Source organism: Spodoptera frugiperda, chromosome 4 (assembly GCF_023101765.2).
Source record: "Spodoptera frugiperda isolate SF20-4 chromosome 4, AGI-APGP_CSIRO_Sfru_2.0, whole genome shotgun sequence".
NCBI lineage: Eukaryota > Metazoa > Arthropoda > Insecta > Lepidoptera > Noctuidae > Spodoptera > Spodoptera frugiperda.
The window spans coordinates 9,378,606-9,393,259 of record NC_064215.1 but is presented as its reverse complement, the minus strand read 5'-3'; the positions used below and the strand labels follow the sequence as shown (position 1 = coordinate 9,393,259).

At 34.6% G+C, this 14,654-nt stretch overlaps 1 protein-coding gene across 6 annotated transcripts in view; it reads left to right on the top strand.

The window, feature by feature from the left end:
- LOC118272772 (tyrosine-protein phosphatase Lar) overlaps positions 1-14,654 on the top strand; it is a 407,994-nt gene that overhangs the window by 269,857 nt on the left and 123,483 nt on the right. For 5 of the 6 annotated variants that reach the window (XM_050707977.1, XM_050707974.1, XM_050707976.1 and 2 more), the window contains exon 4: positions 14,152-14,283. The exons of the other annotated variant lie outside the window; for it this stretch is intronic. In XM_050707977.1, the coding sequence (XP_050563934.1) occupies positions 14,152-14,283 (132 nt within the window). The remainder of the gene's footprint in view (positions 1-14,151; positions 14,284-14,654) is intronic. 6 annotated transcript variants of the gene reach the window in all.

Genomic DNA, 14,654 nt, shown 5'->3' with positions numbered 1-14,654 from the left:
CGCGGCTCAGTAGCATATTTTATAAATTGCCGATAACTTTCCAGTGATCATATCGATTGTCTGAAACCGTTTGTCCTTCCAATTTGCTTATTCAACGTCTTCGTTCCAGCCCTTTTGTGTATACTCGTAGACAAAATTATTACGAATGAAATAAATATTTAATAAAAATGAATTGTATTTTTCTTTTTACATATTAATGTTATGTTGTTGTTTAGTGTAGCTCTAAGCTATCATTAGCTTTGGTTGGCATTTTGACGACATTGTGATAAAATGTTATACATGTAATTTGTAAATATACCCACACACGTGTCTCTGTCGACGGAGTTGATTGGTAATTCAAATGGCTGCCACCTACAGATTAGAATGTTTATTAGCTGTCGTGTAGTCGTTATCATCAAATTCGATGTTTATATTTGCACAACAATCCGTTCAGCGACGTTCGTCTCGCTTTGTTGTGGTAATTTCATTAGACGCGGTCACCGGCCGCTGAATATTAATAAGCCTGTCCAGTACTTTTGCTTTTGATTGTACCGGAGAAAGAATGTAATGTTGGGATATGAAGTTAATTGAAATATTTTGAATAAGTTAAAAATATTCGTCGTATCTTGGATGATGAAATATTCATACAAAGATAACATTTTTTTTTTATAAATACTGTCTTTTAAACAGTGTGGAGACGGTAAATGTGTACGCATTCGTTGTTGCTTGATTTTGAACCTTTACTCTTTGCGACAGAGTTTAAAATTGAAAAGTATTATTATAACAATGGGACATTTAACTTTTTCCAATGAAGTATGAGTATTTTTACTTTGTAAAACGATCAAGTCTATAATTAAGTTCGTATTACAAGTTGTAATAACGAGTCGACTATTTTTAATAGCAATTATAAGGCAATTTGGTTACGTAAGATATAATTATGTAATTTTATACTGTATGTAGTCTAAATTAGGGATATAATCGTTTGAATTATGTGAATACGGATTGAGGAAAAACTGTAGCAATATAATCGATTATTATAAGAACATTTTTATTGAACGTTTCGAAATTTTGGACATTATAGCACAGTTCAGTGTATTATTGACTTGTCCACTTTTTCTTAGAGGAAAAATCATCCAATGAATTCTCCCGCCTTGGGTAAGACGAAAAAAAGTGTCAGATTCTTACTGACCAAAAACCACACCGTTCCTACCCCTGTTTTGATGCTTATTCCCTGCCATTTTATGTATAGTACTCATATTTTTAACAAACTTGGATCTAAAGCAAACATCTCTAGCTCTACAGTAACATTTTTAGCCACTGACCCAAAGAGCTAGAGAGAGACAGTTTCTGCAAGCGTTTCTTTTTTGACTCAAAAATGAACCTTATTTATTCTTGAATCGAATCGTTTATGGTATTCATATTTTTGCCAAATTTGGAAACAGAGCAAAGATATCGTGCTGTGCAGAGACTTTTTAACCACTGATTCTAACAGCTAGAGAGATATATATATATATATATATATATATATATATATATATATATATATATATATATATATATATATATATATAGTTTCTTCGTAAAAATATCTTAGAAAAATCTTCATTTACCGAATGATGTAAGATGATTTATGGTCCACACACTTTTCCTGCGATATAATTAGATTTTACCTGCAGGGGTGTCACTCGTGAAGCGAAAACAATTGAGTCGCACCCCTGATGTTGATCGATGGCTTTCTGAACATGAAAGTATCTTGCATAAGATTAAAAATATTCTTCCAATATGCTGATAATATGGAAATAGATTTACCTGCTTTTTGTTTGATTAAAAAACTATAGAAAATTTTATGATACAATATTAAACCATGTACCCTTTCGTTTCGTTCACAATTTTGATTAAAAATATTTAAAACAGATATTTTTTATTTAAAGTGTGCTCTATCTGAATACAGCCACTACCAAAAACCATAAACTAAAAATGCATAAAGAACCTTTTTTCTCTCATCTTCTCCTCTGATGTTGGCACCCCTGTGACAGTAAACACAAACACCTCACGGCATCAGGTGGGCCGTAATGTACTAGCTACCAACCTAATGCAATTATGTAAATGTTCCTAACGTGAGAACACGGTACTTACTTCCCCATGTGCATGTGTGAGTGATATGAATTTTTTAACGGAAAATAAAGTAGTCGAAATTACTTTTTGGAATAAAAACATTTAGAATTTTTTGTAGTAGGAAGTTTGGTGAAGTATGAATTATGGTAGTATGGGTTTATGGTTTTAGTCTGTCTTGTCTGGTCTTAAATGGCTTTGCTAAGTCTGAGACCCAGATTTGTCTTCTAAACGAACTTTTTTTTCTAAGCTACTTAGGGGACAAATCCAATAAATCTTCATTTCACCCATTTTTGAGATTAAATAAAAATATTAACAAATGCATCAATTATCGAAGAAGGGGCGCTTTTGCCCATTAACGGACTGACTAACAGACAGACAGTTTTAATATATGTATTTGCTTTGACGTCTAAAAGTACCTTTCTGGTCTATTTTAAATAAATAATTGTTACTTTGACTTCGAAATTAACGTGAGTAAACTGTGATTTATACCTATAGTTAATTATCTAAAACTATATCTACTAAAAACAGGACCCCAACCACAAAGCCACAAATAATAAACATCTTCTAAACATTATTGCTGAACCATTTAAATGTATGTTTGAAGAGGCCTCAGTAACGCCTTATTTTCCCAATAGGCTCCGAACTTTGACACCTTATTGCCCCTCATGCAATATGCATAGCAATATTTGAAGATAGACCCACCCCTTACCTGCTTGTAATTGACGGAGATCAAACCTTTCTTTTTCGCCGCAAAAATGAACCTTATTTACTCTTGAATTGAATCGTTTAAGGTGTTGCGTTTGGGTTATTTTTGGGCTTCGGTTTTATATTTTACTGTATATATCTGTTAGATAGTAGTCTACAAATAGTATACTTTGCAAAAGAAACATCAACCTATTGAATTATTAATTTAATTTAGTCATACGGCTTACTCACGTAAGTGTTCGAGATTACTCGACTAATTTCGAGCCATGCCAAGAGTCTTATTAACAACAAAGGCAATTAATTAGCATCCATATATTTATTTATTTTTTTTCTAAAATTACATTTTTAAATACTACTTTCTAAATGCAATATCAAATAATATTTAAAAATATAAAAATAGGAGCCGACCGGTAGCGGAAGCATGGTCCAAGCTAAGAAGAGCTAGAAATAATAAAATTATTATATTCTTAATAAAATAGTGGACTCACATTGGATATTCCATACGGCACGTATCCAATCAAGAAGTATGTGATACCATACTTAGAGGTCGTATTTATTTAATGTTTTTTTCTTCTATAATAAGGAAAGAGTCTAGGACTTAATTACGTTTTACTATTACTAGCCTTACATGAAAATGCTCTAGGTATTAAAACACCATATCATATCACATCATTAACCGAGAGATTCCATATAAAACTCCTTTGAAAGCAGCCTCGTATTAAGCAATGCTTTTATAAGGCACTCTGCAAACTTTATAAGGATTTTACGTTAATTTTAAAGCATCATGATAATAAAATAAAAGAAAATGTTAATTTCACAGGTAGACCCGTATTTATTTGGACATTTTGCTCTGTTTAACTCAGCCTTATACTTTTATTCAGTGCATTAGCTACGTGTGTGCGTTGCGTATATTTCCAATGAATTGGTTATATGAACGTTGAGTGAGGGTAAATATATGTTGTACATACCTATTTATTTTTAACTTAAAAATATTTTTTTGGCAAATATTGAACTGAAATTTTAAGAAATATATTTAACGATCGTGAGACATAGTAAATTAACTAAAAATCACGGTCTATTCTTTAATTATTATGGAGAAAACCTCTACTAATTTCGAACCACAGAGGGACTCTTCATCATGAGCAGCGTTGCTTTCTTTTTATTGATTTATTAGTCTTAGAGCGCCTTCAAATTAAACGTTTGTTTAGCGTAGGCGTTCGCGTACGGTAGTATAAATGAATATGCGGCGTTAGCGTACTGAGTGAACAGTGCACCGGGCTACTCCAATTAATAAGATCTAATTCCTAAAAGTAAGTAATCCTGTTCATAAGCAAATATTATCTCCTTTTGACTACAACAATGATGTAACGCCATAAGTATAACCAGCTTACGAAGGCCGTTTCCCCCATAAAACCGCGCGAGTCATCGGTCCTCGTCATCTCGCCGACGCGCGTCAGCTACCAAACCACATAACGGTATTCCCTCTGTAATATTTTTAATGTTTCATACAAAATTACACGTCGTAACGTGAGAAAAAAAATAAAAAGTATATGCTAAGGTAATTCCGCTAATGCACGGCTCACACTGTAGCTGTGTGCACAGTATTTTCAAGTAATATTGTTTATGGTAAGCAGAAAATCTTGTCGCGCCTTTATTTTGCACATATACGAGTATTCATGGGCGGCTAGGATACGGCTGTGAACACACGGACCGCCGGATTGTGCAACTAAGATGCTCGTGAACATTCTAAAGCGCGAATGAGATTGCTGGCGCAGATTAGATTTAAAAAAGTAGTCGTTGAATGGTTTTGTCGTGGAATGAGATAAAACGTATAGTTTTATGAAATAGATAATAATAATATGAAACAGAAGCATAAAGCTACACAAAACTTTTATAAAAGATATTCTAAAATATTTATATAGCAGAGCAGAACCGCTGGATGCAGGTCACTTCCAACCGGCCCATCTGGAAGTCATTGAGGGAGGCCCATGTTCAGCAGTGAAGTTCAAAACAGGTGATATTTGGTCACTATCCGATAAAAAAGCAATAATAATTTTGGTTAAAGTTCGATTTCGAGTATTCAGCATTTTATATCTTAATAAGCTCTACCAGCGTCTTCACTCGCATCTCTGTGGAAGAATAATATACTGTCAAGTAATAGTGCTCTATTGTAGCCTATTTACAAAATAAATTCATTTCATTTTATCAAACATCTGTGTGTAACCAAAACAAACTGAAACCCTAGTAGACTCCACAAGTAACTTTATGTTTTTATAGTGGCACTAAGTTCTTATAGTTGTCGTGTCACAAGAATACGTGAATAAGTCACTCGCTGCTCGCTCCGTCGACGGTTTATTGTCAAAATTGTCGCGTTTTACCGAGACGGAATTCGTAATACGTCTGTGGTCGGTATTGGTAGGTAATCGTAACTTATATTTTGGAGTGTGTTTGCTTTTGTGAGACTTGATTTGTTTGTTATTTATGTGTAGTGTGTGAAAAGTTGGGAGTTTTTGTTGAGATCGGTTTTCTGTTTGTTTTTAAATCGAAAAGAAAATCACTTTCAATTTTGCTCTTTCAGTACCTACGTATTAGGATTTTTTGAAGACAAACCTACATTAATTACACTAACTTTTACCCACAGCTTTGCCCGCGTTCCTGTGGGATAAAAAATATGTTATCACCTAAGTCAGCTCATACCATGTCTGTGTACCAAAATTCACCAAAACCTGTTCAGTAGTTTCAGCGTGATTGATGGACAAACATCCAAACAAAATTTTACCTTTATAATATTAGTGTGATGTATTTTCAATAAGATTATCCATTACATAATTTCTATTTTACGTTCTTTCTACCTATCTCCGTGTGTGCAATTAATTCAATGTATGCCATAGTTTCGTCAGTTCATGTACTAAAAAATCTATGTAACTAGTTTTAAGTTTATTTATAAGGAGTCATTGTTATGTAAAATAAGTTTTAGTATATTAATATTAAGATGTCTTATTAATTTTGCAGGTTCCAAATTGTTGCATTACATGTATATTTTTATTATAACGTATTCGTGAGACATACTAAATTAATTATTGTTATCGGCTTACTCACGTAACTGTTTAACGAGGAACTCGACTAGTTTCAAGTCATGCTAGAGGCTCATATTCCTGAGCATCATTCCGCGACATATGACGCGCTGACTGCTACTCAGTAGCAACACGTGAGTAAGCCGATAACATAATAATTAATGTATTTTTTGTAAACAATGAAAATAATACAATTATCTATCTTGTAAGAACTACCTACTCCTTCTCGGAATGTCAGACTTTATAATGATTACCAACATTCTTACCTCACACTCAAATCTAGACACATACACACAGACAACATAACACATGTCCAATATCAATAACAAAGCAACAACACACGAAAGACAATGCAATCAAAATTGTTGGAAATTGAGTCGTGTTTACAGTACATTAAAGTCGGATGTTGCGCATGCGACTCCATCTAGCTGAATGGCATTTTATGCGCTATAAAACTAGGAGTGCACTCTGAACGCTCCGTACTAATGAACCATGTTAATGGAACTTGCACTTTGTGTGTGCAAGTTTTTAAGGATAGTGTAATGTGTGTTCTGTTTTGTAAAGGATAGAGTTGATTTTTGAGTGCGGACGTTAAAAATTTTGTTGGTGATATAAATGTATTGGATAAAAGGTAGAAAATATTTAACGAAATAATAGTAAAACACTTCGCGTAACGTAACACTTTTTTTAGTGTTGATAATTCTGCGTTTGGTCACCCGATTACTGCCAAAACGGCAAAGCGAAGATGTGGTCGAATATGCAATATACAAATACCCATTTCACGATCGGCAGATCTAGAAGTCACTGAGGGAAGTCTATTCTCAGCAGTGGATCTCTTCTGGCCAAGATAAAAGATGAATTACACACTTAACTAGTAATTTCTTAATATATCCAACTGCAATAATTTATTCCAATTAAACCATGAATAGGTTCTTTTTGAACTAAGTTAAGTCTATTGGCAGTCAAAGACTGAATAGTATCAATCTATCCCTCAGTAAAGTTAGATTTAAACACATCATCTTAAAATACTGCAACAAGAAACACTCAAAAAAGCCGCTAACCGCCACTCAAAAACACATTTACCGCTTCAAAAACCTCTCAATCTGAAACTATATATAATAAAAGAGGTTGTTAATATACATACATACATAGACATATAAGGGTACATTAAAAGAGAGTCGAATGGAAGCTATAGTTGATGTTTAATGGTCCCCAAAGAAGACTGTATTAAGCGGGACGATGGATCGGATTTATGATACTATCTCAGTATATGAAACATTGAGGGTAGCTAGGATATACGGGGCTACAATGTAAATAATGTTTTTATCGACTGAACAGTTTTCTTGTAAAGTTCTCGAGTAAAATGTTGCTTGATATTCTTTTAAGTAAATGGTTTGTGTTGGTTGGACTGGGTTATGTATTGGTTATTTGTAATTTACTGTTATTGTTAGTAAAAGTTCTCACTATTAAATAACTTCTTAAATATGACATCCCCTGATCGATTCCCAGTAAAGAAAACATACTACACGGTAATATTACATTTTGTCCTACTTTTATTTAATAGATAATAATATAATTTCAAGTATTATTAGATAAAATGACTGCCTCGTTGGTCGAGTGGTCGATTCTCGGGTCAGGCAAAGTAAGACTGGGCTTTTTCGGCTTTTCGAAAGTTTCTCAGTGGTAGCACGGAGTCTGGAATTGTTCCCGGTATATGGCAAAAGGCTCACCACCTATGACATGGGACTTCTAACACAAATGGTGAAAAGTGAGTGTACTTTGTACAGTGGCATTATATGCCGCAGTGTGCACCTCTGCCTACCCCTTCGGGGATAAACGTTTGTCAAAGAAGAATATTACAAAAATCTAGAACATTCCATCTAAAACAATACTAAAATATTTGGAATATCGTTCAGTTTGAGGCGGAATTTAATAATGGCTACATACTGTACATAGCGGTGTGGGTGACGCATAGCTGCAGCAACGCTTGTTTCCTAGTACATGTCTGTTATTGTACGCTGGCGCATAACCACTACATGATCGTAACCCGCAATGTATGGTGTCACTGTGTATGCTACGGATAATGTTTCTGGTATAATAATATTGTGTACATAGACTGCTTCTATGTAAGCAAATATTGGGGTGGAGACCTTAAGTATTGATTCTACCGTATGGGGAAACCTCTTATGACTTAACGTAAACCACATTGGTGGGACAATATACGAAAAATAAGCGAATGGGCTCAGTAGGAAAGCCAAAATGTGCATTTTTCTCTTTGAGCTAATTTGCACACTTTTTACAAATATGGCATTGCAACTGCCGCGCCACATGTATGTAACATTCTTAGGCAACCTACAACATTACAGCTCTTCTGTGATCGAGGAACATGAAACTGTTCATATAGAATTTAATACTTTATACTAGATTTGTTATTCCTACAGTGTGCATACACCTTGGCAATTAGTTATTCTTTAATATCTATCTTACTAATGCTCAATAAAACAAATCGAAAAACATTCACGATTTGTCTCTCTATATTATAAAGGAAAAAAGCCCTAAAACAAACTTCAAACACATCCAATAAATACGTTGAAGTACACACACTTATCACGCAGCATTCCATCCCTTCACCGCCCCCAATTATTCACAATTTCACAAAACATTTTTTTTGCCATAATAGCCAAAATTTTCTAAAGCCGTGTCTACATAAACAAGCAACGGAGCATAGCACATTAGCCTCGCGGGAGCGAGCGCGATTCATATTAATGCTTGCTATTAACCGAATGTACGATAAATTCCCAAGGCGATAGAATAGCGATTTATTCGCGTATCGCCCGCGTACCATGATATATCGGGACCGCGTGCTCCTCTGACGGTGTACCGCTGTTGTAATCATAGCTTTATATCCCTCGATTAGTTAGAGTTAAGTTCAGGTCGTTCCAATATGGTTTGGGACTAATTGGGTTTGGGGTTATGTTTTCGTTTTTTCGTAACTTTGTTGGTAACAGAGCAATTTTTACTTTATATTTGTAGAAATAATTTCCTTGTTCTTGATGTTTTACTCAAATAGTAATCTGTTATGTGTATAGATTTTGTGTTCTTAGTTCTATCAATCGTTTTTAAACAAAAGACAGCTACTCATCAACCCGTGCGTATGGTGCATCGTATTCAATGCGCGCCTCAAAGAGCTATCTGATAGCTCTTTCATATAGATCAGGAGATAGATCAGGACCCCAGTAGGGCTAATAGTCCTACTGGGGTCCTGATCCGGAGCTGCGGACTACCTAGCAGGTTTACCGGAGCTTGGAGTAAGAACGTGGTTTTTGTCTATTAGAGTCGGATACGATAAGCCATTGGATGATTATTCACCAAAAGAAAAATACTTCTCAAATAGAGTAAAATATGTCACGAATATAAACTCAACAGTAGCTTTGAAACACGCTATTCCTCAGTCCACTTTCCCAATAAAAAACGTAAACTAACCAATAAATAACACCAAATTCACTGTTTACCGAACTAAAAGTCCCCTTCGCCACTTAGCTTCACTATTTTCTCAACATCTTTATGCAATCGTAGCCGATTGAATCTCGCGTAATCCGCGCCGATCCCATTTATTTACGCTAACGACTAAAGCAACCACAGCTTCTATTGCCGGATTCTTATCTACACTGCTTGTTGGAATTTTTAACTGTTTTTCTACATACTTCCCTTTAAATTCACCTGTGTTTTCTGTTAAGTTCATATCAAAATGTCTTTATGTATCTAGTATTATGTATTCTCTGAATTTCACTTGAGAGGCTTTGAAGTTCCACTAAACATATCTGGGAGAAAAACCTTCCAAGAATCGGAATGTTGAAGATGGTTTTATTCAATTATGGTATTAATTTCATGTTAGGACGATAACTTTTTGGTGCGTACGAGTTTTGAAACAACTTTAATACGTTTTGTACCTATATTTGTAAAGATTCTAAAGACGTGTCCTTAAAGTTTTTTTACTTTTCAAGTAGGAAACCAGAAAACCAACGTGAACCAACGCTTGCATTGTGTTTCATTATGTTAATGAGCTTACCGGAGGCCCAATTACCTTCCCAATCCCCGCTTCCCCAACAACCCTTAAATTCCTAACCTCCAACGCACTTGCAACGCCTCTGGTGTTTCAGATATCCATAGGTGTCGGTCATTGCTTACCATCAGGTGATCCGTCTGCTCGTTTACCGGCTTGTGCCATAAAAAAGTAGATTACAAAACGTGCTTAGTATCAAACAAAATTACCCTTTACCCTCCTTCCTGCACTCTACACATCAAATAAAAACTATACTAGTACAAGAAAGGGTAATCACATACTAAACACGATGTTTTAAAACAACAACAGCATTACAAGTCTTTTAACATTTTCCCTTACATTCTGGCTTTGAGAGCCTTACCATTGTTTCTCGTCTATTGTTATTTTTGTACCTTTTTATGCGACTTGACTGGCATTCATTAGAGCCATTTGTAGGAATTACGGGCTTGAGTGACGTGCTGTCGAGATCTGGGACTGTGGTAGTGGAAGGGAATGGCTGACTAATTAGTGTTTGGTTATACTCGGTCCGTAGGCATTAGTGGGTGTAAGTTAACAAGCATGATGACTCCAATTAACGGCAGTAAGGAAGTGTCTTTTCTTCACTTTGTTTCTTTGTTTTTCTTTATCTATCTATAAGGGTGTTGTTTGTTGGGCTTATTGTTTATTGTAGTCTATAGTATTGTGTTTATCCTTTAAATATAACGTTACAGATGTAAGGTCGTCTAAATATGATACATTTCCTTGTTCAATCATTTGTTTAAATATAATAATCGACTGCACGATTTTCGCGGTGGCTGGACAACCGGCTGCCACGCAAAGTGTATGGTTCGATTCCCGCACGGAGCAATTCTTTATGGGATCCACAAATTATTGTTTCGGGTCTGGGCGTCATGTTTATGTGAACTTGTATGCTTGTAAACGCACCCACGACTCAAGTGAAAATCTTATTGTGGAGCAAAAAAATAATGACACTGTCATTGTTTGAGTTCCGTTGCTTGTTTTTCTTTAGTAACTTATGAAGAGGAAATATGTTAAGATTTACAGATAACCAACAATCACAGATCCCTTTAATAATTCCATAACCGTACTAAATATAACTATGTAATTGTCAACATGCGTAATTCTAACCGCTCAACCATAGAACCTTCTAGAACAGACTCAAACAATAACGTATTCACTGCTCAGTTCACAGCATATTGACGTATACTATAACACAGACAACAGCACATCAACCTACTCATATACTCAAATTCCTATAAGATTTTGCACTCTATCATTTTATGATAAAGTCTGAAATCGATTGGAGATGGTGTATACCTTGATGTGCGTTCGTCTAGATAGGTTAGCTATTGTTTGGTAGCACTGTAGTAATCAATTTGCCTCGATTGGCCACTACAAGTTGTATGTATGTATGTATGTGGGATCAAAACTCGACCTCCTATTCCTTGTTTTGTTTGTTTTGCAAGCACTGAAATGTTTGTGTTCGCTATCAACGATACTAGATCGAAATGTTGACTGCAAAAAAATATTAGACTGTATTTTTTTGTGTTTGTGTTACGTTGTGTAGAGTCCTTTTTATTAATTTGTAAACAATTGAATAAAGACAATTCGAATATTGAATAAAAACAATTGAATAGGTTGGACCGGTTGGAAGCAACCTTCTTTAAATGACTGTCTTTTTTTTTAAGAGGGAAAATCATTTAATGACTTCTCCCGCCTTGAGCGAGGCGAGAGTGTCAGACTCTTACTGACTAAAAACCACCCTGTTCCTACTTCTGCCCTTCAAGCCGGAGCCCCGCTAGGTAGTCTGCAACTCCGGATCAATCAAACGACTGCCTGTGGTCTTTATTAGATACGAATGCCTCACTGCTCACGGCTAAGCAAAATGGACACATTTCAGATAGATAAAACTACATACATGAAACATAACAATTGCATATCCAAAACTGTATTTGAATTAAATGAATAGTCCACCACAGGAACACAACAGTATCGTCATTAATATTACCCGCGAGTTCTCTGCCCACGATACATTACTCAGCTTGCACTATAAAATTCTAAAGAAACTCGTTTCCATTCCCCCCAGATGGAAACATAAAGGGGTTCTCCCATTATCCATTTTTATCGTGTCTTCATACAATGAAACTCGATATGAATAATGGCAGAACTATATACGTCAGTGAACTGAGATATAAATCTTTCAATAATCGATGTTGTTCCGATGTTTATTTATTGCATCGATACTCGAGTATCGAATCGATGCGAGTATTTTTTCTCTCGATTATAACAATGGGTGATTTATTGTTGTGTTGCCAGGTCGGCGCTTTGTTGCTGTCGTCGTTAGATTACTTGCCGATGCAATTGGAATGTCTTAATTTTGTCGGTTTGACTTATGATTGGTCGGTTACGAAATGTGTACATCGTATGTTTTGTTGTATATCCTGTAAAATTAATTGGATAATAAATTAGGGTAGACAACCAGAATAGAATGCCAAATAACACAATTTAATTAACATTACTGAAAACGGCCTATGTTATGCTTGCGACTAATGCCAGTTTATCAAGGCTTATTTTTTATATTTAATTTTTTTGAGAGCAGTAAATCATCCTATGACTTTTTAAGTCTTTAGTGAAGAGAGGGGCGCTTATGTTAGACTCTTATACACCACCCCGTTCCTACCCCTGCTTTTCGAACCAGAACCCCGGTAACCGGCAGTCCACAGCAAGAAACATAAGCTATTGCGAATTTGAAAAAAAAAAACACTTCTATCCATCTTAAGTCGGACTGATCCAATAACACTACAAAAAAAGTATTCCACACACAAAATATAACATACCTAATCTACTAATATTACTGACCCCATCCAAATACTAAAGTGATGTGAAAATAGGGTAACAGGGTAACGCGAGTGTGTTATTTGCTGCTAGTGATGTTTGGTTACCCTAAATGTTTACTTAGGGTCACTACTACTTACCCACTGACGATATTTTTATGTTCAACACAAAAAAATCTACTTAATACCGGGTAAGTTTGGGTTATTTTGACCCACTAGGTAACTTTGATCCATATCCTATAGCCTATAGGAATCTAGAATAAAGTGTATATTAGTTTTTATTGATTTAAAAGCTTGGGTCAAAATTACCTTTTAGGGTCAAACAAACCCGATTGCATTTCAATTATCCTGTGTTGGATTTTTGCTATGACGTAATATAATATTGTGCATTATTCCCGAGAACAATAATGCATAATAGAACGTAATATCTAGGAGTCTCCATTGTGTTAGAATTCTCATGTAAATGCAAATTCTGTTGTTATTTTTTTAATACGAATCAGGGTAGATTTCTTATTTTTATTTTAATGCCCGTCTTGTAGATTCTTTTAATTTTATTAGCCACGTATTTTTTATTTTCTTACGGAAATCATATATTTTTCATTACCTAACTGATCTAGATTTTTGATTTTTATACCCCATCATCATCCCTATTCTTGCCATAGAAATTTTAGAAAATTACAAAATTGTGAATCACATTTTGCTTAACCTGTGAACAAAACCAAAAACCATTTTGCTCTACATTCGCCATCCATACGACCGATTTATTTTTATATCATATTCAAATTTTACCTGTCTACTCATAAAAACCTACATAATATATAAACTTTACATTGTATTTACAAACTTTAATTAATTTAGGAATGTAAATTATTTATTTATTTATCTTTCGGACGATAAATAATTAAACTTTGATCAATGCAATCCATTGTTCTGTGTTCCATAATTACATGACAGCAACAATTTGGACCTATGTTTTAAAATTACAAGCTGTATGATTGTAAAAATATGTCAATCTATTTTTAAAAACTGGTAAAATGTACACACAGGCATTATAAAATATTTATTTGTATTTTTACAAACCCTAAAATATACACAACATAGAAATTAATTATATTTTATAATGTCTGTGTCAAAAAAAATTAGAAATTTGACCGATGTAAACAGCGCGATTAGTATTATTATTTTCATAGTATCATGTCATATGGTATCCTCCTGTGGGGAAATGCTGCTGACATTCAGTCTGTCTTTGTGCTGCAACCATAATTATTATTAAACTTAAGAAGTAACCAAAACACGCCACAACCCTATTTAAAAATCAAATAAAATAAAAAACAAAAATACGACAACCGCTCGCGTTCCAAATATGAAATCTTCTTAACAGACGAAGAAGAAACCGAGCCGCCAGAATTATATGTGACAGAAGAAATTGAAGAAGCACCGTTACCCCCAATTTTGGCGCCGCAAATGCCAACTGTTAATGACACTGGCAATATTTATATTCGATATTTGACACGTAAGTTTGTTCTGAATTTAAATTCATTGATTCTTCTGTTGCAGGTCCGTTGATTCTTCTGTGGTGGCGCTGTGATTATTGATTACTGATTTTTTTTTTATAAGTTCTGAATAATTTTGTTTGTTTTGTTTTAAATTTTGCTGTGTGGTGCTTTGCAATTGAATGTTGAAGGTATTGGAAAATTTTATCATCAATTTTTTTAATGAAAAGTAATTAAAATCTGTATCTGAAGGTAATTTATTCACGTAAAAGTATCGGAGCTACAATTAAGCACTGAAAATTTAAATCCACAATTTTTACCCATCCGCATAACAGTTATTCGCCATTTTCAGCTACCAAATAGAATTATGCAAATGAATGCTTCACCGTAC